The following is a 26,927-nucleotide window of genomic DNA, read 5'->3' as shown; positions in this document are numbered from 1 at the left end:
AAACAGTTGAAATTCAGAACTGCATTTAGACCATCTGGTCTGACTGTATTTAATCTAAAGATCCAGCCTGCTTCCTTTTGCAGGAGTTTTTTGTCGACATTGCCACGTCTTGCATTGGTTCGTAGCTGCTCGATACCTTGAAATTTGAGGTCTTTTACTTCGCCATTATGAACGTCACGAAAGTGATCTGCAAGGGGGGTCGATTCACCACGGCAGATGTTGCCCACGTGCCCCAGGATACGACGCCGGAATTCTTGGATTGTTTTTCCGACGTAGTTCTTGGGGCACGGGCAGGAGGCCATATAGATTACGTTTCGTGTTTTGCAGTTTATAAAACCCCTGTTTTCATAAACCTTGCCTGTGCTTGCACTTGTAAAGGTGTTACTTTTGAGAATGAAAGTGCAAGCTACACATTTGTGACAGGGGAATGTCCCAGATGGTTTCTGACTACTAAGCCAATTCTCATTTGAATCCCCTGTAAGGTGGCTCTTGACTAAGTGATCCCTGATATTATGTCCTCTCCGAAATGTGATCATAGGATCAGAGGGCAGGGTTTCTGTGAGATCCGGATCATTTTTAATGATACTCCAATAATGTTGGAGTATTTGTCTCACCTCATATGTCCCAGTATCAAAGGTTCCAATTATCCTTGACACTGGAATCTCGTCTCTTTTTTTGTGAACCAGGAGGTCCCTTCTCGATTGTTTTTTCGCATGTTCATATGCGCTTTCAATGATTTTGCATGGATAGTCCCTGTCCAGGAACCTTTTACGTAGACCCATACTCTTCTGTTCAAATTCATGGTCATCAGAACAGTTGCGTCTGACCCTCAAAAACTGTCCTTTTGGGATGCCCCGTTTCAGGGCAAACGGATGGTGGCTATCCCATTTTAAAAGGCTATTTGTCGCTGTTTTCTTCCGGTGGAGGGTAGAGGAGATAGTTCCATCCTCATTTTTTGATAACCACAGATCTAGAAAGGCCACCGATTTTGTATTGATCTCTGCTGTCAGTTTCAAGTTTAAATTATTGGTATTAAGTGTATTTATGAAACTTTGCAGAGATGTTTCGGTGCCCCCCCATAGGATCAAGATGTCGTCTATAAAGCGTAACCATAATATGATCTTGTCTGACCATTCGCTGTTGGTATAGACGAACTTTTCCTCCCACCAGCCCAGGTAGAGATTGGCGTATGATGGGGCACATGATGTCCCCATCGCCGTCCCCCTGAGCTGGTGGAAGTACTTCGTATCGAACAGAAAATAATTATGGGTCAACACGAATGACAAAAATTCCAGGACATAATGACTATGTTGCGAGAACTGGAGACCCCTTTGATCTAAAAGTGTATCTTACGGCATCTTCCGAACATGAAACTGGTGGTCAAACTGTAAATCCACCAAAAAAACACCAAAAAACTATTTTTCCTATAAAAAAATTTTTTTCTTTCACCTACCCTGGTGTTGACTGGTCCACAGTAAAAGGACTAAACAAATATTGATGGTATACGTACCTTTTGCTCCTGAGGAACTATCCAAAAAATCGGATAGAGAAACGCGTCGAGCCTATCTCTGAGCACAAATCTATCTTTCAATATAAGTCTACCTATGATATGGCATGCTGACAAGCGGTGAACCTATAGATCTCCACTAGCCGCATGGTAGACTTATGTAGGCACAATTAGCTTGCATTTGAGGGTTCTGGTTGTTAATATCTATTTAGTTAATGAACCAGACCCCGAAATAATAAACTTACGATTATTGTGGCATACTGGGGTTTCTAGGATACGACTATATATGTCGACATTGGTGATTTGTCCCCAATTGCCCAAGAGGATACATACACTTTGTCTGAATAGAGTCGAACACGAATTGCGTATTTATAACTAACGTGTTCGTTACTATCCACCCTTCAGCAATTTGTGTCTGTATGAATCTCTCGAGGCTACCCCTATATATCCAACAAGGGCTTAACATACTCACCTCTATGCACTATCAAAAGTGCTGAATCCCCATGAACCTCCTAACCAGGGTTTCTTCTTTGGTTTTTCTTGTTTCGTCTTTTTTGATCTTTGTTTGTGTGTCAGTGTAAACCCATGTTCTTTTAACAAGTATTTAATAAACGTCATTAATTTTTATCTATATCTGTGAAGGGTTCTAAATTAGTACATATAGATTCTCATACCACTGTGCCTTTTTTTTTTTTTTTTTTTTACTAGAGTCAAATTGGCCTCCACTGACCGTGTCTGCTTACCACACCCAACGGATCCCCTGAAGCTCACCTTGAAAAACTCCAGAAGTGCCTTGGACCAAACACCTTGCCCCTCCTGGAAGCCCAGGAGGCACCAGCTGACAGCTTTCTATACAGAGAAAGTGTTTTCTTCAATGAGATAGTATTTTCTTCACAGAAACATTGGCTTTTCCTCAAACACCTAGGAGAGGGGAGAGCTACAGCTGCAAGACCACAAGAAGAATGAAGAACCTACTAAAGACTGTGTTGGCAGTGGTAGCATTATGCTATACAGGAAATTGGGATTTGCACCAATAATTGTGATAAATGTATGCAAGAAGCTAGAATGGGTACATGCATCACAAGAACATTAGTGTACCATATATACTAAATGGCTAAGGGGAGACAAGTTGGGGGTGGTACATACAATATAACAACTTACTACATGCATCAACAAGGTTCACAGATCATATGCTGTAATCCAGTATATTTTCACTCTAAAACATGAATAGACACTGATGGAGCACGTGATACACAGGCTATACTCAAGTCTAGGGGAGTATAAACCCTTAAATTAGGATGATGGTTTATAAGCGAGTGATAGCTATCAAAGGGAGGAAAATGTGGTTCAAGGATATAGAAAAATTGATATACTTTAACCCCTTAACGACCAGCCCATAGTGTTTTTACGTCCTCCCGAAGTGGGCTTTATTCTCTGAGGACGTAAAAACATGCTTCCTGCAGAGAATAATGCCCCTCGGGTTGTGGACAAGACAGCTCCATGCTGTTGGTGTCCGCAGGTAGCTGACAGCATGGAGCTGTCATCCCGGGCTGTTCGGAGCCCCCCCCCCCCCCGGCATTGCGATCGGCGCTATGCAATGGATAGTGCCGATCGCAAAAAAGTAAATAAAAGTGCAATAAAAGTTAAAGATTCAGCTGCTCTGATGGATCGGATCCATCGGAGCAGCTGAAATTACTCACCGAGGTCCACGGCACGACTCCCAGCTGTCCCGATGCTCCGGGCGCCGTAGCCGTCCTTCTGCGCATGCGCGCCAGGCGGCATTACGTCAGCCGCATGCGCAGAAGGCCCGGCGGCGCGGGAGACTTAAAATCTCCTGGCTCCCGGCTCCTGTAGGTAGCTGGGAGGCAGGAGATGTCAGCGGGGACCACGGTGAGCGGTCCCCGGTACCGCGATCGCCGTTATACAACAGATAACGACGATCGCGGAAAAGTGAAAAAAAGTGTAAAAAAAGAAAAGTTTCACCTCCCCTCATGGATCGGATCCATGAGGGGAGGTGAAAATACTCACCTCAGGTCCGCCGATGTCCTCCGGCCGGTGTCGGGACCCCCCGCTGGCTTCTGCGATGTGCCGATGCGGCACGCATGCGCAGAAGCCGGCGAGCCCGGCAAATTCAAAATCTCCCTGTACCCGGCTTGTACCCTGAAATCCAACGGGTGCTCCTTCCATTATAGGCCTAGCTAGGTTTCCTTTAAGTAGATTAGGGCCACAATGGGTATGTTTCTGAACATGGGACAAATGGGGGTATCCATTTTGGGGCGAAAGTCTTCATTCCTATGTACACTTTCCAAAAAAAACAGTTTTTAAATTTACACAATTGCCAAAAAAATGAAAATCGTAATTTTTTCCTTCTGCTTGGCTTAGATTCATTCAAAAACTGTGAAGTCAAAAAAGTCATCATACCCCTAGATAAATTCGTTAGGGGGTCTACTTTTCAAAATAGGGTCACTTGTGGGGGTTCTCCATCGTTTTGGTCACTCAATGGCTCTACAAGTGGGCAATGGGGACTAAATCTCCTTCAAGCAAAATTTCTGTTCCGAAAGCCACCGGTTGCTCCTTTCATTTTGGGCCCCATTGTGCATCCAGACATATGATTAGGGCCACAATGGGTATGTTTCTGAGCACGGGAGAAACAGGGGTATCCATTTTGGGGTGCAAGTCTTCATTCATATATGTGCTGTACAAAAAAACTGCTTTTAAAATGACAGAATTACCAAAAAAATGAAAATTGTAATTTTTTTCCTTCGGCTTGGCTTAGATTCATTCAAAAACTGGGAAGTCAAAAAAGTCATCGTACCCCTAGATAAATTCGTTAAGGGGTCTACTTTTCAAAATGGGGTCACTTGTGGGGGTTCTCCATAGTTTTGGTCACTCAATGGCTCTACAAGTGGGCAATGGGGCCTAAATCTCCTTCAAGCAAAATTTCTATTCCGAAAGCCACCGATTGCTCCTTTCATTTTGGGCCCCATTGTGCATCCAAACGTAAGATTAGGGCCACAATGGGTATGTTTCTGAGCACGGGACAAACAGGGGTATCCATTCTGGGGTGCAAATCCTAATTTTCATGTGTGCTATAGAAAAAAGTCCTGTCTTTAAAATGACATATTTGCATAAATATGAAATTTTTGTTTTTCTCTTCTAAATTGCATTGACTCCTGAAAAAAAATTGTGGGGTTAAAATACTCATGACACCCCTCAGTGAATATCTTAAAGGGTGTAGTTTTTAAAATGGGGTCACTTGTGGGGGTATCTATCATTTTGACTCCTATGAGCCTTTCCAATCTTGGATTGGTGTAGGAAAACAAAGTGTTCCTCAAAATGCTGAAAAGTAATGTTACATTTGTACGTCTCCTAAATGGTTAAAAAAAAACGAAAGTTTTTCCAATGTGCGCCCAAAATAAAGTAAACGGATGGAAATATAAATCTTAGCAAAAATTTCTATATTATGTTTGCACATATTTGAGATATTGCAGTTGGAAATGTGAAAAAATGACGATTTTTTCAAAATTTTCCCAATTTTGGCGCTTTTAATAAATAAACACAAATTCTATCGGTCTTTTTTTTCCACCTAAATGAAGTACAACATGTGGCGATAAAACAATGTCAGAATCGCTTGGATATGCATAACCTTTCTGGTCTTTTTCCATGCTAAAGTGACACGTGTCAGATTTGCAAAATTTGGCCTGGTCATTAAGGCGTAAACAGGCTTGGTCACTAAGGGGTTAAGTGCTATTGCCTCTCTATCATCAGCCAGAAAGCTGAAGTATATTGTAGTCTTCTCTGTTCTCACTGTTGTAATTGGATACCAAGATAGCCCAACTTACATTCCAACCCTCCTCCTGCTCTTTGTAGACAAATTCTTCCTATATAAGTTCTTCCTTTAAGTCTTAACCAATAGTTGTGAAACTGTGAATAAGCCGTCCGACACTGTATAAAGTTGTTGCAATTTCTTTGTATAGGCACACTGGGCTTGGGATCTTAATCCACCAGTGTCTGTGCGCACGTAAAATAAACACCATTTCCTGAAGGAGGTCCTGGGTGTCCTATCAAATTTTGTATTTCAACATTATATCATTCTTATCTTTGGTAATACCAGATAATGACACTATTGAGCTGATGCACACTTGAAATGTCTGTAGTGATATTTATTAATGTCTCCCTATATACAGGATTACACAGTATTAAACACAGAAAAGGGGAAACAACCCTAATCATAAATAAAGTCTGTATGTATAAATATAAGTTATACCAAACCACTATGTCCAACACTTTTGGAGCTTTCCGAGTTCAACAGTGCTTTTGGCACAGTTTGTGCTCTACAAGTACAAAAGACTCTTCTGAATGCAGAAAGAGGGCCCCAACAATGCAATCTTCACACAGGGCCTGTATCAAGGGGAGAAAAAGCTATGACTGAGCTCAATGTTTATGTGCCCACTCAGACTGAAATATAGAACTAAGGAATGTTCACAGGTGGCAGATTTATTGGGGATTCTCTGCAGAGGTTAAAGAAATTACAGAAAATCTGCACCATTGAACTGAAAGGGTGATGTCTGCTGTAGACCGGGGCAACATGGGGCCGATTTTAGCATAGAAAATCCAAAGCCAATCCATCGCTTATGAACGCAGCTGTAATGTAGTTGGACAACTGCACAGTCTGATGTTACATTAACCCCTCTTATCTGATTTGACAGAGAGCTCATTTACGTTGCATGAGAATGCTTTAGGTCCCTCTATTGTATATAAAAAAAGTGGCTATTTCACTGTATGAGTTCCTTGATGATTAAGTTGTTGTTTTTGAACATGAAAATGCTTTTCTCTGTAAGATCCTTGATGCAGAGTTAGAGCTGACTTATGAATAAATCACTTTCCTAACCCTGAACAAGTATGGTCTCTATTCGCATGAATTCCCTAATGGCTAACCAGATTCGGTTTCAGTGTAAAGCATTTCCCACATTTAGAATAAGGAACTCACTTTTCTCCTGTGTGACTTCTCTGATGTTTAACAAGAGAGGATTTCAATGTAAAACATTTTCCACATTCTGAACAAAAAAAAGGCTTCTCCCCTGTGTGACTTCTCTGATGTCTAACAAGAATTGATTTCTTTGTAAAACATTTCCCACATTCTGAACAAGAAAATGGCTTCTCCCCTGTGTGAGTTCTCTGATGGGTAATAAGAGTTGATTTCTGAGTAAAACATTTCCCACATTCTGAACAAGTAAATGGCTTCTCCCCCGTGTGACTTCTATGATGTGTAACAAGAGTTGATTTCTTTGTAAAACATTTTCCACATTCTGAACAAGTAAAGGGCTTCTCCCCTGTGTGACTTCTCTGATGTTTATCAAGATGTGTTTTTTGTTTAAAACATGTCCCACATACAGAACAAGAAAATGGCTTCTCCCCTGTGTGACTTCTCTGATGTATAACAAGATATGATTTCACTGTAAAACATTTCAGACATTTTGAACAAGAAAATGGCTTCTCCCCTGTGTGAATTCTTTGATGTTTTACAAGAGATGATTTCACTGTAAAACATTTCCCACATTCTGAACAAGAAAATTTACTTTCTCCTGTGTGACTTTTCTGATGTTTAACAAGATTTGTTTTCATTGTAAAACATTTTCCACATTCTGAACAAGAAAATGGCTTCTCCCCTGTGTGAATTCTCTGATGGGTAACAAGTTGTGTTTTCCGGGTAAACCATTTTCCACATTCTGAACATGAATATAGCTTCTTCACTGTGTGAGCTTCTCGATATTTTTCCCTTCTGTTACTTTTCTTCTGCTTATTAGTCTGTGATGAATCAGAAGTTTGGATCTGTATGAGTAGATAAGATGATGGATCTTTGCTGTGAAGGGCTGATGGAATATCTGGGATAATGGCGGCTTCTTCATATTTATCTTGTGTGATACCACAATCTGCTTTACAATCAGAGGATATCAGACGTCCCTCTGAGCTCCCAGTACAATCACCTGCCAAGTATAAAACTTATTTTACTATTTTCTTTAATAATACAAAGCTTAAAAAATATACATTAGCATTTTATAACATTACTATATACATTTTTCCAAACAAATTACAAGTCTTGTACAGAGAGGGCACTATAAGTTTTAGCGGTTGGAGTAAACACTGTATGCTTTATAGGCCAGAGAGGGGGCACTATGTAAAGGACCACATAGGGGGAAATATTATGTGGCCCTTTGATGGGCCACAGAGGGGGCACTGAGAGAGGTATTGAGGTCATTGGCTGGATGGGAGTGTGGGAAAAGACAAGTGGTGGCTGGAGGAAGTCATCATATTGGTCTGCACCCAGATGTAGATGGGCAGCACCAATCAGAGAAGATGCCACCTGTGATCATTAGAGGTAGGTATATAGCGATTACAGTGCAGAGCTGGTATAGGACCATAATGTGATGTCTGCATTACTAAGAGGTATACTGGAGCTGAGCCATTGTATTTAAGAATGCAATGTTACAAATATTAGGTCACTAATATATTTTTTCCTAGAAATTTTATTGAACAAGAAAGGGTTGTTACAATTTAAAAATAATGATACATGAAGTCTCATCAAAGATAATTGTAGCTGATAATCAACTATACATCTAAGAACTCAATTTCTTCTATGTTACCTATGATAGCAACACTTGCAGGTTGGTACCCTCCAACCTGTAAGTGTTGCTAACATAGGTAACATAGTATGTAAGGCCAAAAAAGGTGGCCAGGCCCCTCTTAAGTCTTTCATCAAATTTGCCATCACCATGTCCTCAGGCAGAGAGTTCTATAGTCTCACTGCCCTAACTGTAAAGAACTCTTCTAGCCGGATGTAGAAACCTTATTTCCTCTAAACACAGAGGATACTCCCACATTACCATCACAGTCCTGGGTACAAATAGATAATAGGAGAGAGGTCTGTATTGTCCCCTGATATGTTTATAAATATAGTTATTAGGTTACCCTTTATCAGTCTTTTTCTAAACGAAATAATCCCAATTTTGATAACGTCTCTGGGTATTTTAGTCTACCCATTCCATTTATTACTTTATTTGCCCGCCTTTGTACCCACTCAAGCTCTGATATGTCTTTCTTAAGTACCGGTGGACAAAACTGTACACAATATTCCATGTGTAGTTTGACCAGTGACTTGTAAAGAGGAAGAACAATGTTCTCATCGTGTGCCCCTAGACCTCTTTTGGTGCACCCTATGATCAGAATTGCCTTAGCAGCAGCTTCCTGACACTGGTTGCTCCAGTTAAGCTTACAGTAAACTAAAATCCCCAAGTCCTTTCCATAGCAGTGTTTCCCAGTGGTTTCCCATTTCGTGTGCAATAATGACATATATTGCCTCTGCTCAGGTGCATAACTTTACATTTATCAATGTTAAACCTCATTTACCACTTTTCTGCCCAATCCCCCAACTTATTGAGATCCTCTTGCAATTGCCTTCTGTCCTCTCTTTTGTTAATTTCTTTACATAGTTTAGTGTCATCTGCAAATATTGATATTTTATTATGCAATCCTTCTACCAGGTCATTAATAACATATATTAACATAATAGGGTACAAAACCGACCTCTGTGGTTACTGGTGGGGTACAGAAATGACCCAATCAGAGTATGCACCATTAATAACCACCTCTGCATTCAATCACTGAAGTTACTAACGCTTTTTTTTGCCCAGACCAATCATTCTAATTCTATATACCAACCTCTTATGTAGCACAGTATTAAACGCTTTGGAAAAGTCCAGATACACAAAATCCAGTGCCTTTCCTCAGTTTAGTCTAGAACTTACCTCATCGTAAGATGCTAATCAGGTTGGTTTGACAGGAGCGATCTCTCACAAACCCATGCTGATACAGAGTTATACAGCTATTTTTCTTGAGGTTTTCCAGGATAGCATCTCTTAGAAACCTTTCAAACATTTTACTCACAATAGAAAAATTACCAGCCTATATATTCCATTTAACTTTTTGAGCTTTTTTTGAATATCGGCACCACATTGGCCATGCACCAACCCAGTGGAACAAACTCTATCACTATAGAGTTCTTAATCTAAGAAACAAGGGTCTGTTTAGCAGATTACCTATTTTCCTTATAACCGAGCCTTGGGACCTGACAATTTGTCTATCTTAATCTTTTTAAGATGGCTTTGTACCTCTTCCTGGCTTAGAGTAGTGACATTTAGTGGAGAGTTTACATTCTCACTCTGTGTCTCACCTGACATTTTATTTTCCTCTGTGAATACACTGGAAAGGAAAATATTTGTCTGGGATGATTTAGTGAATCCTGCACTGAGCAGGGGGTTGGACCCGATGACCCTGGAGGTCCCTTTCAACTCTACCATTCTGTAAATCTATTTAATAGATTTTTTTTTTATCCTCATCACCCTCAACAATTTCTCCTACATTTTATTAAAGGGCCAACACTTTCAGTATTAATCTTTTTACTATTTATATAGTTAAAGAACAGTTTAGGGTTATTTTTACTCTCTTTGGCAATAAATTTCTCTGTCTTCATCTTTGATGCTTTAATCTAAATTTTGCATGATATAAATTAGGTACTAAAAGCTCAGCCATCACAGGAACCCTAGAGATTTTCCAAAATTTTACAATCAAAGCCTTTGCTGCTACAAGGACATGAAAGACTATGGTCTCATCAGTAGCAGCTAAATTTGCAATGCCGACATACAGAAGTTCTGAGGATCCGCTCCCTATTATGGGAATGCATAAAGTATTTTCAAGAAGGAACTTAGCTTTGTTCTAAACGCAGTTAATACTTGAGCAATCCCCAAAAAATGTGTTTCAAGGTTCCTTTGCCACTAGAACATATCCAGCATATATCTGAACTCAAAGGGAAAATAACTGCAAGGCATAAAGGAGTGAGATGCCAACGATAGAGAAGCTTCCTTGTTCTTTTTTTTTTTTTAAACATTTGGGTTTTATTTCGAAAGTTTTTATACATAAAACTAAAACAGTAGTGTTTGTATATTTATACTCATTATAACTCTAATGATTACAGTTTCTAGTGAATAGGAAAAAGTAAAAAGAGCAAAATGGGCAAGGAAGGGGAGTGTCTTAGACATAAACAAGTACAGACGCGGGTGCTGTAAGCTCCGCCATCAGGGGCAAAAAAAATCATCAGAAATCCGACCCAATGGAAAATCAAATGCCAACAAATTAAGATCCACTGCTCCGCTTACTCAGGAGGAATAGATAGAGGGGCTTCTGGTCAGACTGCACTGCTGCCGGAGCTTGCGGGCCTGAGAAGCTGTCTGAGGCCTACAAAGCCGTGGTTTCAACTGCTGTGACTGCTCAAATAGGTGCCTCCATCACGCGCCCCCACCTGCCGCGATATCCAGAGGAGACACAGGCGACCTCTCACCCACCAGCACTGATCCCTCTGCACCTTTTGCCCTAAGAGAAACAGAGAGAGGGACCCACTGACATACTGCCCGCAGCCTAGAGTAAGGAGAAAACCTGCACGTTGGTTGGTCGGTACAGACCCCGCCTCCTCCATGCTGCCCATAGCACACAAGAAGAGACTCACAAGGCCAGCGGAAGAGGACAACAGTGGTGAAAAGCTCTAAGTGGTCCATCATGGCTCCCGGATTGGACGAAGAGGCAAGCTAACATCAGTCTGAGGCTTATGCAAGGGAAGGCAGTGGAGGGCTCACACACACATCATGGAGCAGCTAAGCAGTCCAGATAAGGAGAGAGAGGGTCCATTCTGTCCTTACTGAGGTGGCAGCTGCTGGGGTGAGTCACCATAATTAGCCCTGGGAGGAAGATCAGTACAGGGCCTGCACACAGTGTCTCCGTATCCCCCATAGTGACATCATCATCACTGTGATTGTTCTCAGCAAGAGAAACAACGTAATCTTGTAGATATGATACCTTTTAATGGCTAACAAAAACCAGATCTTTGTTTTCATTATATCATCATCACTACAGCAGTACACATAATATAAGGACACTGCTGCCACCTAGTGGTTTAGGAGAAAACAATGTGCAAGCCAATAGCACATAGTTTAGAGACACTACTGCCACCTAGTGGTTAAAGAGACCACTACGTGCAATTCAATATATAGATTCAATTGTTATTAGAGACATAATTTCCCTGATCCTGGCAACTAAGTTGGGTTTCATGGATGAGTATCTCCGACACAACGAGTTAAACAGTAACCCGTATGTTGACCTCCGGTTCAGACGCTGACATATGAGACCAGACGAGAGAAAGCTCCTGATACCTTGTGGCCACAGTGAACAAGACAGAACAGAGATGCAGAGACAGCAAATATTGCTGCATCGGAGGCTCTAGTTAGATAGCGGAGGAAGTAGTGAATGGAGCATTACCTCTTGAGGAGTGGGCAGAAAGTAACGGGGAAGTTCCAGGCTCAATCACGCACTGAATCCCAAAGGAAGATGACACACACACACCTCAAACCACCAAAGCCACCACACAGGCAAATGAAAATGAGGACTTCGAAAGCTCAGTACAGCCAGAGATGCAAGAGGAGGCTTGGGAGATCCATCTCAAATACAAACAGCTATCAGCGGAAGTGGGGAAAACCATAAGTCCAGACATCCAGAAGATGATAGACCAAGCATTGCAGAATTTAGTGACATGACTATATACTGAGCTAACATCAATCAATAACAGGGTGGAGAAGTTAGAAAGCACAGTGAACCAGCTATCTGCGCACAAGCATCACCTAGAAACTCAACTACAGGAAACTACACAGTGTATGCAGCGCATGATGGGCAAAGTAGAAGATCTAGAAAACAGGTTCAGGTGCAACAACTTGAGAACAGTGGGCCTACCCGAAACAGTGAAACAAGGAGAGCTGCTGTAAATCTGCAAAAAAGAATTGCCAGAGGTGCTGGACCTAGGCTACTACTGCAGAGTGGAAAAAGCTCAAAGAATTGGATCTGAGCAACCAGAATCCAGGGGATCCTCTAGGGGAAAACAGCTTGCACCATATTCAAGCTCCTTGACTACAATGACAAAATCTCGCAGCTACGAGCTTTTCGGGCTACAAACAAGTCTCTTAAATTTAAAAATCAAGAACTGTTACTATTTGAGGATTTCTCAGCAGAAGTCACCAAAATAAGAAGAGCATTTAGCATTATCTGCACAGCCCTATACAAAAAGAGAACCAGATTTCAACTCAAATACCCTGCACAGCTAAGGGCTCCTTCCCACGGACGGATTTCCGCCACGTAATTCGCGGCGGAAATCCGCTGTGTTGCCCGCAGCTATTAGGTTCTATTGAACCTAATAGCTCAGGGCTCACGGTGCGGAATTCCACCGCGGAATTCCGCACCGTGAAATCACCCGACCTCACCCGCGGCATGCTCTATTTGCCGCGGGTGTATGCGTGGACGGCTTCCATTGCAGTCAATGGAAGAAGTCCGTTCACACTATCCTCCGCTGTAGCACAGCGGAAGATAGCGTGAAACCGCTTCCCCGTCATGCGACGCGGTGGGCGTGTCATGTGACGTGGTCGGCGTGTCACATGACGCTGCGGTGCGTCACGCCGAAGCGTCATGCGGGAGCGAGGACGCCGGATCTGCAGGTAAGTTTGGGGTCACTGGGGGGCGCCGTGACGGGCTCCGCCACGGAATTCCGCGGCGAAGCCCGTCACGGACGTGTGCAGCTGGCCTAAAGGTGTTCAATGAAGATGGAACCTTTAAGATATTCAGCATGACAGAAGCAACAGAGCTCGCCTTAAGAATCTCTTCTCCACAGCAGTCACAGAAACATTCATCCACAAGAGAAAAAACAGAACAGACACACCCCTGTCATTCATCGAACTCCTAACCCTTGACAGAACTCCAGCCATGATGCCAACACCTGATGAATCCTCAGCATGTGACAGAGCCATAGTCCACAAAAAGAAGGTCCGAACAGCCTGGAACTAAGTCTGCCGATGGACAAGGAGTTGTGAGTATCCCCATACTGGGGTATAAAAAAGATTCACATGAACATTTACACTTAGAATCACAAATGTTACCCCGACACTAAATGTTACATCAGGTTTCTACTACAGAGAATTCCAGATCAGAGACTACTCAACGTTATGTGTAAACATCCAAGTAGATGTGCTTATAAAGCCAATATTCACCAACATCTCCACGACATGCAAGTGGACTGAGTCGCGGTCGGTGTGCTGCAATCACATAGACACTACCTCTCCTGGCAAACGGGACGCACCATCTTGGTGTTGCCTTCCACTCACTGTGCATGCACTGGAACTTGTGAATCACGAGCGATCATTGCAACTCCACTGGACTGCAGCATCCTCACTTTCTGGCGCTAACCCCCCACTGCACTTGCACAGGGACTCGCAAATCTTGCGAGAGTGCCATGATGTCGATGGGCTGCAATGTTGTCCTCCCCTGGCATCATGGAAACCACTGTGCATGCCCAATATCACTGGATTCTGTGCTTAATGACAGATCGGCACATCCTGTGCCAATGTCACCAAGCACCACTGAGCATGTTCCTCACCCTGTCTTTCCACAACTATGTATATCACCGAGTGAAGGACATAGGCAGGGAGTACTCCAACAACAACGTTATTACTGATACTGTAAGCCGTGTACCGGGGTGGGCTCCCCAGGATACAGCGAAGTCACAGACGAGGAAAACATCTCTGACACCAGTTCAGGTGCAAAACGAATTTTACTAAAGCCCTGTGGCCCACGTGATCCCAAACAATGAGTAACCCAACAAAACTCACATACACTCAGCCAGATGGCTGAGGCTCTTGTGCTGTACAGCGCTGTATTCCCCAAAGAGCGCTACTATAATAGACTATGCTTTTACCTAACGGGCAGGCCTAAATAAACCAGCCCCTTGTTACCTATTAATACTGCTACTAAGGAACAAAGGAAAGGGAGAGTGATCTGAGTACCGGCGGTGCAGCACAACAGCTTACAGACTTACCCACACTGACTCTATCCCCCCAGACCAATACAATATGGAACATGTATAAAGAACAGCGGCTCTATAGCCAGGTGAATGGTCCCGGAAGCTTCTTACTGACGGCTGGATGTGGCCTGCCAGCCACTATGCCGATCCCGTTGAAGTGTGGCCTGACACGGTCCATAACCCTACCTAATCTAACTACAAGCCAAAACGCAGTCTCAAGTAACTTGGCGCCAAAATATGGTGTCTTGCGTGCATGTAGACCGGTCTGCTGTATGATCAGCCAAAAAGTCTAGATGGATGAGGGGCTCCTCCAGAAAAGTGTGCGGCACCGCAGAGAGCCGTTACTCACTTCCTGTGCGGCATCCAGTATTGTACACACAATATCCAGTCTGGCTCCGGTTGTTCAGCAACATCCCCGGCAGCAAGTCTTCTCCCATCCAGCGGGTATCTAGTCAAAACCTGAATCCGCTGCAGCTCTGGTCCCTTCAGGATACGACCTCCTTCCCTCTTCCACAGCTCCACTCTGATCGCTCCCTCGACCAACTGTCCCCTCACAGTGTACGCACGCTTTTTATTTTTTTTCCTCCCGTGCACACGCTGTAATCAGGCAACGGGTGCTCCAATCACAGGCTACCATGGTCCTGTCACCTCACAGCTTGACCAAAATCTTTTCTGCAGAACAGCGACCTCTTGTGGACAAATAATAAAACACACAGTAGTGGACTATTTACAGTAACAAGAACAATGTACACATATTTGGAGGCTGTCTCACCCTCTCACAATAGGGCTAAAAAAAACTGTTCACACAACACCACTTTTTCCAGGAGAGGCAGTGTCTATGTGATTGCAGCACACCAACCGTGACCCGGAAGGCCGGGAGTGACAGCTGGGTTTTACAGGTGGGATTTTAATGTTAATGTTTTGATTGGTGTATTGCAGCTGTGCTGTGTCAAGCGACTTGACAAAGACGGCAGCAGTCGGCGAAACGTCGCCATGCGGTTTTACTTCTGGATCTGTATTCACCAATAAAGGATGATATATCAGCAATACCTTTTGTCTCTTGGCTGATCTCCCCTGAACCAGTGCTGCCTTCCAAAAACAACTTGATACTATGTTACTATGTAAAGTTTGTGCGGATTAGAGTAGAATGTGTAATCTTGTTCAGTTGGATGTTGTATTTGCAATACATCATATAATTTCTCTTTAGAAATCAAGTCCTTTATATCAGAGTTCCTAGTGGATGTTAAGGGGGTACATCTGTCAATCGTGCCATCAGGTACTATTTTAAATTCTCCACATATTATCAACGCTCCCTGTTTAACATTATAAAGTTGTTCTAATATAAACAAAAGGGATTGCTTAAAGAGGTTGTCTCGCGCCGAAACGGGGTTTTTTTTTTCCATAGGCGCAGGACAACCCCAAAGGATGTGTTAAAAAAAAATAATTTATTACTTACCCGAATCCCCGCTCTGCGACGTCTTCCTTCTTCCTTCTTTTTCCTTCACTAAGATGGCCGCCGGGATCTTCACCCACGATGCACCGCGGGTCTTCTCCCATGGTGCACCGTGGGCTCTGGGCGTTCCATTGCCGATTCCAGCCTCCTGATTGGCTGGAATCGGCACACGTGACGGGGCGGAGCTACGAGGACCAGCTCTCCGGCACGAGCGGCCCCATTCACCAGGGAGAAGACCGCACAGCGCAAGCGCGTCTAAAAAAGCAAGAAGACATCAGAATTAGACGGCACCATGGCGACGGGGACGCTAGCAACGGAGCAGGTAAGTGAATAACTTCTGTATGGCTCATATTTAATGCACGATGTATATTACAAAGTGCATTAATATGGCCATACAGAAGTGTATACCCCCACTTGCTGCCGCGAGACAACCCCTTTAACATTCGGGGCATATAGCGTAAATAGGATGTAGGGGACATTTTTATCAGTTAGAATAACATAATAAATCTGCCCTCCATATCTTTAATAACCTTTAGGCTTTGAAATGCTACACTGTGTTTGATGGCTATTAGTGTGCCTTTTTTTTTATTTGTAACATGGGCATAAAAAATATTTGGAAAAGTAGGATTTTTAATTCTGATAAAGTCTATTTAAAGGAGATGTCCCGCGCCGAAACGGGTTTTTTTTTTTTTCAACCCCCCCCCCCCGTTCGGCGCGAGACAACCCCGATGCAGGGAAGTAAAGGAAGCTTACCGGAGCGCTTACCTTAATCCCCGCGCTCCGGTGACTTCAATACTTACCGCTGAAGATGGCCGCCGGGATCCTCTGTCTTCGTGGACCGCAGCTCTTCTGTGCGGTCCACTGCCGATTCCAGCCTCCTGATTGGCTGGAATCGGCACGTGACGGGGCGGAGCTACACGGAGCCGCTCTCTGGCACGAGCGGCTCCATAGAAGACTACAGAAGACCCGGACTGCGCAAGCGCGGCTAATTTGGCCATCGGAGGGCGAAAATTAGTCGGCACCATGGAGACGAGGACGCTAGCAACGGAGCAGGTAAGTATAAAACTTTTTATAACTTCTGTATGGCTCATAATTAATGCACAATGTATATTACAAAGTGCATTATTATGGCCATACAGAAGTGTATAGACCCACTTGCTGCCTCGGGACAACCCCTTTAATTTAAAAGTGTTTCTTTGACACATATTATATCTGATCTTTGTTTTTTAGCCTCTTTCCAGAGCATAGAATACTTAAAAGGACTATTGACGCCCTTAACATTTATAGACAGAATTTGAAATACAATGGCTTAAAGAAAAGAAATACATGTGAACAAAATATATAAAACATGTGATAATTATCTCATCTAAATGTCCAGACAAACAAAAAAAAAAAAAGACAGACTTGGAGAACCAAACAAAAAACAAGAACAAAAATTAGAAAATGGAGAACATCCATCAACCCTGGTTCTTTGTGAACCACTTAGAAATGCTGGGTAAATTTGTAGAAAATGAAGTATAGTAAGGAGGGGGGATACACATAAAGGGAGAGATAAACGAATAACCATTTTCAGAAGCACGGTTCAGTGGGTTAATTTGTAGTTCTTAAAGGGGTTGTCCCGCGACAGCAAGTGGGGTTAAGCACTTCTGTATGGCCATAATGCACTTTGTAATATACATCATGCATTAAATATTGGCCATACAGAAGTTATACACTTACCCCCTCCTCGTGCTGGCGTCCCCGTCTCCATGGCGATGAGCAAACTGCTTCTCTGGTCGCCAGAACAGTCGCGCTTGCGCAGACAGGAATCCCCTTCTAAAAGGTCCTTGCTCACGAGCTGAGTCCTGGCTCCTTCCCCTTCTCAGCGTCATCGTGTAGCTCCGCCCCCGTCACATGGTGCCGATCAGCCAATGAGGTGGCTATAATCGGCAGTGGAGCTCAGACTGGAGAAGAACATCCACGGTGCACCACGGGAGAAGACCCGCAGTGCATCATGGGAGAAGACCAGCGGTGCACCTTGGGAAATGACGGCGGCCATCTTGGAAGAAGAATTTTTATAACTTCACTAGCGTACCCGTCGCGCGTTGCTGCGAAGACAGACATACATACATACATTCGTTTTTATATATCTAGATGACGGCAGCAGCGACCACTGAGATTTTGTAGGCCGCTGCTTCCCCCTTGCAGGCTGAATAAAATAGCCGTTGTGTGGAACATCCAATTTATCCGGCTGCTGTGGCTTCTTGGGAAGATAGCCTAGTACATGTTTGCCCACTTCCAACTCCAATGGAGACTGACTGTAAATGGCTGGCGTGCTCTAGTATTTATGGTTCCAAGCTGTACGTGTCATTGCATACAGTCTATCTATCTATCTATCTAGGTTATTGCATACAGTCTATCTATCTATCTATGACATCAGGAAATGAGAGAATTAGATTCCGTACGTAAAATTTGAACGCTAATTCTTTGGCGCTTTGAATTGAATAATCGAGTTGGGACCCATTAGCTTTTCCTATTTATGACATAATCAATGCTCGTGCCAAATTTCAAGTTTCTATGACATTGGGAAGTGAGAGAATTAAATTCCGTACATAAAATTTGGACGCTAATTCTTTTGCGCTTAGAATTGAATAATCGAGTTGGGATGAGACATAAGGCCTTGCCCATAAGCATTCCCCAACCTCCAAGAACTGAACCTACCTACCTGAATGAGATTTTGTAGGCCGCTGCTTCCCCCTTGCGGGCTGAATAAAATAGCCGTTGGGTGGAACATACAATTTATCCGGCTGCTGTGGCTTCTTGGGAAGATAGCCTAGTACATGTTTACCCACTTCCAACTCCAATGGCAATTGGCTGGCGTGCTCTAGTGGTTCCAAGCTGTACGTGTCATAATAGAGCCTTAATGACATCACAATGCAGCTTTATAGAACATGTTGGGGCATGTTCAAGGGCGTCCGATGTTGATGACATCAGTGATGACATCACAATAGCAGGTGGCTTACTTATTCGATCTACGTGGGGGGGTGGTAACTTTCGACGACGCGCGCGCGCGCGCGCGCCATTTATCGTAGGATATTTGTACTATGCCTATAATCTTCCCAGGAGTGTACTCAACAACTTCCCAAAGTTTCATGGCGATCGGATGAATGGTGTAGTAGCGCATAAAGGACAAACAGACACGCACGCACGCACGCAGACAGACATACATTCAATTTTATATATATAGATGAAACGATCTAACGGTGAGTAGAAACTCTCTTTAAAATCGCTTTCCACGGGTAGATCATCATGTTTGCTTTAGGAGGGGGACTGGGCAGAGAAAAAATTTACAATTTTGCCGAGGGACAACCCCTTTAAGTCTTGTTTTCACAAAATCTAGGAACATTGATGTAAAGTGTATGTAAAAAAACTGGCATACTTGGAAATGTCCAATTTATGTTTTTTTGGATCTGGGTGGAGATACTTTGCTCCATTTTTGTGTCAGAGACAGAGATCTCTGTTTAGGAGTTGATCGGTTATCTTCATTTGGAAGCAGCAGGGAGCATGTTGTAAGTAAATGTTCTGCGTCTTATGAGGAACTAGCAACACGAGTGATTCTGTTTTTGAAAGCTAAACGTTTTACAGGAAAACCCCATTTATATTGAATTTTTTCTTGTCTTAATATTTTTGTATAGTGAACAAATTCTCTCCTTCTCACCAGAATTGTAGGTGATACATCTGAGAATACTGATATGTGGTGAAAATCATCTGGTAAGTTAGTGGCTTGAGGGGAGACTCTATGTAGGGTTTCCTTATAGTAATAAAAATGTAGTCTAGCTAAAACATCTCTAGAACTTTCTGCTGGAATATTTTTCGGTTTAGGTACCCTGTGAACTCTATTAGAAGTCCAAATTCTTTGCATCAGGTAAAATAGTGACAGATGGATCAGTGGGGAATTCCGTCAGCGGAGAGTCCTTAATGCTTTCAGAAACATTTCTGAAGTGAATATTGTTTCTTCAAGATTTGTCCTCAAAATTAGCCAGTTTTAGCTTAATCTTGGTGATGATTTCTTCCGTTTCATTGTGTACATCCACCGGTGTGTTATGAGCAAATACAAATTCCTCAATGTTTTCCTCTAAATGGGCCGTTCGGTTACCAATTGCAATGATGTCAGCATGTATGGCTGATACTGCATCCTTAAAGTCTCTTTGTATAGAATCCTCATCTCAGAGGTGCCAGCGCCATCTTGGACAGGAGCTGCTGCAGTGAAATATGCAGTCAGTTTCTGGGGACCTAGTTCCCTTTTCTTCCCTCTAGCCATGGTGCTGTGGACCTGAGCTCTCCTGCTTCCATTCACAGTGTTTTGGAAGCAATGTGTAAGCTTATGTGCTTGCTATGAGCTGGTAAAATCCAGCCCCCACCCCCTTCTTCCATGTTGATTCTAAATGAGATGGACATTTTAAAAGCGATCTTGCTGATGTAAACATTTTATTCCAGTCTTCCATAGAGATACCTAGATCTCTACCCCAAGGAAGTAAGCAAGGGGGCCTCTTCCCCAGAGATCAATCCAAAACAACCATATAAGGGTGCATTCCCACGAACGTATATCGGCTCGGTTTTCACGCCGAGCCGATATACATTGTCCTTGTGTGCAGGGGGGAGGATGGAAAAGCCAGAAGCAGGAACTGAGCTCCCGCCCCCTCTCTGCCTCCTCTCCGCCCCTCTGCACTATTTGCAATGAAAGGAGGTGGGGCAGGGCAAAGTTTGAGAATTAGCCCCGCCCCGTCCCACCTCTCCCCATTGCAAATAGTGCAGAGGGGCGGAGAGGAGGCAGAGAGGGGGTGGGAGCTCAGTTCCTGCTCTTGGCTCTTCCATCCTCCCCCTCCTTTTGCACACGAGGACAACGTATATCGGCTCGGCGTGAAAACCGAGCCGATATACGTTCGTGGGAATGCACCCTAAAGTCTTGAAGTGCCTTTGGAGAACACTAATTAGGAATCTAAGTAATAAAATGGCATATTCTGAGGAACTTTAAAAAATCTTTGTTAGAAATGGGATATTTAGCAAAAATGTCACTAAAGGAAATTAAGTGATCACCTTCCCATATATCTGAGACTGAAATTATCCCTGCAGTGCTCCAGTTACTAATTGAGATATCTGGCATAATAATGAGTCACCTTTAAATGGTAATTCAACAGTCTGAAGGGATTAATAGATTTGATTATTATTACGCGTTTCCATGATCTGATCCCAATCTTCAATAGTAGTAAAAGGAAATTTAGGTACAGATACTCCAAAAGTTATTAGCCATACTAACACATTGGCAGGTATAGTGTATGGAAACAATTTTTCCATATTCATAGAATCATAGTATAGTAGAGTTGGAAGGGACCTCCAAGGTCATCAGGTCCAACTCCCTGCTCAATGTAGGATTCACTAAATCACCCCAGCATGGAGTCTGTCAAGCCTTTGTTTGAAAACTTCCATTGAATGAGAACTCACCACTTCCCATGGCAACCTATTCCACTCAATGATCACTCTCACTGTTAAAACATTTTTTCTAATATCTAATCTGTGTCTCCTCCCTTTCAGTTCCATCCTATTGCTTACAGTCTTTCCTTGTACAAATGAGAATAGGGATCATCCCTCTGCACTGTGACAGCCCTTCACATATTTGTAGACAGCTATTAAGTCTCCTCTCAGCCTTCTCTTCTGCAAGCTAAACATTCCCACATCCTTTAACTGTTCCTCATAGGACATGATTTGCAGACCACTCACCATCTTGGTAACTCTTCTCTGAACTTGTTCCAGTTTGTCTGTCTTTTTTAAAGTGGGGTGTCCAGAACTGGACCCAGAATTTCAGATGAGGTCTGACTAAGGAAGAGTAGAGGAGGATAATGACCTCCCGTGATCTAGACTCTATGCTTATCTTAATACATCCCAGAACTGTGTTTGCCTTTTTTTGCTGTTGCTTCTCACCCTTTTCAGAGAGGCAGAAAAAGTCTATGATAAGTAATTTGCCCTTCACAGAATAGACTTGAATTAAAATATAAATTTATTTGATAACGTAAAAAAAAAACATATACACTACAGGGCACAGTTTCCCCCAAGGACTGGAAAAAATCTGATCCTTATCCTATAGGTGGGCAGACAGAAACATATAAATACCGTACAAAACATATACTCGGACACATAAGTAACGGATAGAATCACATCAGACATAGCCCTGCTGGTAATCTGGTCACTGGACCAAATTCAGTGCCAAAGTAATGGTTCATTTGTCCAGGACATTGGGGATTGTATATAGTATATACCTTGATGTGATGTGTTAGTGTTACCACTACTATGGTAGTGTCCAGGTTTGTTGGAATTAAAGGGTTACATCACAAATCTAGGACGGATCTCTTCATCCCTCTTTAAGGGCTTGATTTGGTCCCCCATTAATCTTCCAGTCTCATAGTTCTTTAATCTTTCCCCTAGGTGAATTTGGAGCAGCAGTGAGTCCCCAGTCCTGGAAAAGTTCTGTCAGCTAAGCAGGGGAGTCAAAAACTAGTGTCTTTCTCTCTCTTGTTGCTACTAATTTCCCAAGAAACCCCCATTTGTACAGGATATTGTTGGCACACAGAATTTTCATGGCTTAGCTAATTTGTGATGTCTTGCCAGAGTGTCCGCAGGTAGATCAGTAAACATAGAAATGTCTTTAAATTTGTATATTCTGAGCCACTAACATCAGTTTATATTAAAAATGGTTAGAACAGGCGATAGCATTTCTTGTTATTTGGTGCATTCTGTCTATTAACAGATCACTTTGAGGTGTATCTGGAAGGACCGCAACAAAGAATACAGTAAGATATTCTGCAAGTTGTTAAACTCTTTCTGGTATGCCGAAGAAAAATTGCACGTTGTCGGTGAGACCGATCTTCCAAATCGGCCACTTTCAATTTCAGTGCTTCTAGCTCCCCATCTAGGGTATTATTTATATCCACTAACTTATTTTGAACTGCCATTCTAGATTCAATATGACCGGAGATTTGCATTTGCAACCATAGGTAAGTTTGGCATCAAAAGAAACATCTTATATGGCTCCCCATCTGCTAGAGTTCTTATAGATGGTGAACTTTCAAATTCATTCCAAATTACTAATGGAACGCATCAAGGGTGCCCGTTATTCCCGGTACTGCTTACTTTAGTTATGGGACCTCTTGCTGAGCTAGTATGACTGATGCTATCAGAGGTATTTCCGCAGGATTGCAGCAACACAAATTGGTCTGTTCGCAGATGACGTTCTGTTGACCGTATCAAATCCACCGACCTCATTAAGAGCATTACAAAATATTATTCTTCACTTCAGTCAGGTTTCATATTTTAAACTAAACACTAACAAATCTCTGATTCTGGCCCTTAACATTAATAATGCCTTAAACTTTCCTTCGAAACAGAATACCCTTTTCAATGGCAACTAGGTAATATTCCCCCGTAGCATTGAAATCCGCTATCCCCTGTCCAATCTTATCCCCTCTAACTATCTCCATCTACTCACCTCCCATTGGGGAGAAATTGATGACATCAAAAAAGTAATTATCGCGGCTGGGAAGGATAGTTATCAGAGATGAGCGAACATACTCGTTTCGAGTAATTACTCGATCGAGCACCGCGATTTTCGAGTACTTCAGTACTCGAGTGAAAAAATTCGGGGGGCACAGGGAGGCGTGGCGGCGCGGGGGGTAGCAGCGGGGAACAAGGGGGAGCCCTCTCTCTCTCCCACTCCCCCCCACTCCCCGCTGCAACCCCCCACTCACCCACGGCGCCCCCCGAATCTTTTCGCCCGAGTACGGAAGTACTTGAAAATCGCGGTACTCGGGCGAAAAAAGGGCGTGGCCGAGTACGCTCACTCATCTCTTATAGTTATTTATAAGATGCTTATCCTACCAAAAGTTCTGTATTATTTCCGTGCTCTCATAATCCCAGTCCCCTCCTCAATCATAGCAAACTTACAAAAGCAGATGATAGATTTTACCTAGAGGGGAAAGAAACCAAGAGTCGCTTCATCCATACTATTTCTAAAAAGAAAACAAGGTGGTCTTGGAGTACCTAGTCTTTGGTCTTATTATCATTCCACCATCATCAATCGAAAGCAAGTCTGGCTCATCAGCTTCTAGAATTCCAGCTGGCCCCATATAGAAACTCAGCTTAATGAAAGTAGACCTCGTTTCCCTCTTATTACCTTCCATATTAAAAAAGACCACTCCAAACCACTTTCCTCCATTAACATCCAGACAATGTCCCTTCCCCTGCAAGTTTCTTTCAATCCTAGATCCTGCTTACCTAAAAATTGAGACCTACCACAAAGAAATCTCAACAAAACTTACCTTGACAATTCTAGAATATTTAACCTTCACGTGAAAAACTGGGTTAAAAAAAAAGGTAAACCGTATCTCAGACCTTTTCAGATCCGGAAAGATTAAATCTTTTGCTGGTCTGATGAAGGAATTTGGGGTTCCTCATAAATACTTACATCAATATAACCAAATCAGTTCTTTTCTGAGTGTCTATGCCTTACATCCTTACAGGAAACCTGGATGCCTCATGAAATTCATACCTTACTATCTAACAACTTTACCCCTACCAAGTTACTCGTAAGAATATTTTATGGCATTTTTGCAGGAAAAATGGGTGTTTTGAAAAATAGTACATCTCTGGAACTGGGAAAGAGACCTGGGAATAACGTTTTCACCAAATCAATGGAAATCTTTTGAATGGACCAACAAATCAACCCTATATACAAATCCCTTAGAAGTCAACTATGAACTATTAACCAGGTGGTCCTATAATCCTGAAGAGATCGCCAAATGTTTTCCTGGGTTCAACTGCCTATATTGGAGAAACTGTGAGCAACTACGTTCATAATATCAAATTTTCTGGAGCTGCCCACTGCTTCATCCCTTGTGGAAAGATATATCAAGCCTTATAAACCGGATCTCAAGACTGAACCAAATACTAAAACCAAAATGATCTCTTACTACTTGATAGCGATCAATAACCCCCAGAAACCAGAAGATTAATTTGTCCTGTTCTCCTGTCTACCAAGCTTCCAATAACTAGAAACTGGAAATCTCCCGGGCCCGCCACGATCAATGAGCCAACAATCTTAATCTCCGAACAGAACTCCTGAGAGGTTACTTGCTATACATAATGATAAGTTTCATAAATATCATCTTATGTGGAATCATTGGCTTCACCTCTTTCACTAATAATACTGCCTCAAGATTTGTTTAATTACTGTTTACAGATTATACCTGCCGGACATGAACACAAGTGGCCGGGAATTGGTCTTTGTTCTTTTCTCTTTTTCTTCCTTTATTCTTTTCTAGTAATATATTCTCTGTTTAATTAATGATAACCAAGAGCTGTTGAGAAGAGGACCCTCGCCGGAGGCCATACCTCTCATATGGTGAGTCAGTAATACGGAGAGTTGATCAATTTTCAAATAACGTTGGTTCTCTACATTTTGTCAATAGTAATAACATAAAATATTCAATAAAAAGTTGAATTGGAAAGAAAAAAATACATCTAGGGGCTCCCACACACTTGCGTTTTTTGTTAACGCGATTGTCAATGGGACTTTCTAATGTTAACAACGCAATGCACCAAAAATGCAAGTTGCGTTGCGTTTTTAACATTAGAAAGTCACATTGACAATCGCATTAACAAAAAACGCAGCATTACAAAAACGCAATTGTGTGGGAGGCCCTAAGAGAGCAAGAAAGGTATCACCATCTAAGACATATATGATCAAAAGATACAAACAAGATATATAAATAGTGTAACAGGAAGATATTCATGAACATTTAGTCCTGTCTATTACCTGGTGATGGGAGCGGCTGGCGGATCTCCATCATGGCCTCTTTGTACAGATCCTTGTGTCCTTCTAAATACTCCCACTCCTCCATGGAGAAATAGACAGCGACATCCTGACACCTTATAGGAACCTGACAACACAATATACAGTCATCACCCAGAAGCCTCCAGTGCTGTTACTGTATAATGTCCCAGCATTCCCTGCAGCGTCACCTCTCCAGTCAGCAGCTCAATCATCTTGGTGAGTTTTAGAATCTTCTGTACATTGATGTCCTCAAGTATCAGGGGGTGAGATGTGGACCCCGTGGTTTGGTTCAGTGGTCTAGTCTGTTCATCACACGCAGGGGCCCGACAGCCATCACTAGAGGTCTTCTTCACTACTGTGTAATCCTGTATATTTGCACACATGAATAAATATTTCTACAGACATTTCCAGAATCTATAACCTCTCCAGTGACATCATCTGTTATTATCATAAATAAGAATGAGATATGTGACATCATCAGAATCTCTCACCGCTCCAGTAAGCTCGAAGAGTATCTCTACAGTGAGATTTAATATATGTTCCAACTTAGCCTTTCTGTCCTTCTCCATTTTGAATGAAGAATCTGGAAAATAAAGTTGTATAGAAAATATCTGAGAATCCTATTTTCTAGGATCTGAATGGAAAGAAGATGAGCCAATATAAAAACCACACAAATCCAATGGCAGGAGTTTTATGATGCCTAATTGTTAGATATTGACCAGCAGTCCAAATGTGACCAGGTCAGCAGGGACCCGCCCCCATGACTCTTCTCCACATTCCTTGCTGATTTTTTGATATTTTTTCATGTATAATTTTGCAGTGTTTCAGGGGTGATCAAACAACAATTCTGGCAATTAATATGGTTTTAACTGTTGAAAGTGTAAAATAAATCAGCTTTTTGGATGCAGTGATATGAATAATACAAAATTTTCTATTTTTTTATATGAAATAAGGTAAAATAGGACTTTTTTACTCAATGTAAAACCCTTTTCTTACATGTTCATTAGGGGGAACACAGCAAAGACCTTGGCTATAGTTCCAGCACAAGGAGGTGGACAATAGGCAAAGCAAGCATTGAGTTCTCCTACCAGCTATACCCCCTCCTGTAGCTACTCCATTTAATCAGTTTGTACACAAGCATTAGGAACAGCTAAAAGGC

The 26,927-nt window shown here is 42.5% G+C and overlaps 2 protein-coding genes across 2 annotated transcripts in view; both read right to left on the bottom strand.

Annotated features, from left to right (window-relative positions):
- Window positions 1-26,927, bottom strand: part of LOC136628705 (zinc finger protein 665-like) — an 841,644-nt gene that overhangs the window by 285,905 nt on the left and 528,812 nt on the right. The window lies entirely within an intron of this gene.
- The window catches only part of LOC136629047 (oocyte zinc finger protein XlCOF22-like), a 95,309-nt gene continuing 74,031 nt past the window's right edge, over window positions 5,650-26,927 (bottom strand). Inside the window, exons 2-4 of the mRNA XM_066605170.1 lie at window positions 26,260-26,351; window positions 25,751-26,133; window positions 5,650-7,494 (exon numbers count right to left, since the gene is read on the bottom strand). Of these exons, the coding sequence (XP_066461267.1) occupies window positions 6,494-7,494; window positions 25,751-25,835 (1,086 nt within the window). The 5' untranslated portion in view covers window positions 25,836-26,133; window positions 26,260-26,351 and the 3' untranslated portion in view covers window positions 5,650-6,493. The remainder of the gene's footprint in view (window positions 7,495-25,750; window positions 26,134-26,259; window positions 26,352-26,927) is intronic.

This window comes from Eleutherodactylus coqui, chromosome 5 (genome assembly GCF_035609145.1).
Source record: "Eleutherodactylus coqui strain aEleCoq1 chromosome 5, aEleCoq1.hap1, whole genome shotgun sequence".
Classification (NCBI taxonomy): Eukaryota; Metazoa; Chordata; class Amphibia; order Anura; family Eleutherodactylidae; genus Eleutherodactylus; species Eleutherodactylus coqui.
Note: the sequence above shows the minus strand (reverse complement) of the source record. Positions and strands in the feature narration are given on the sequence as shown.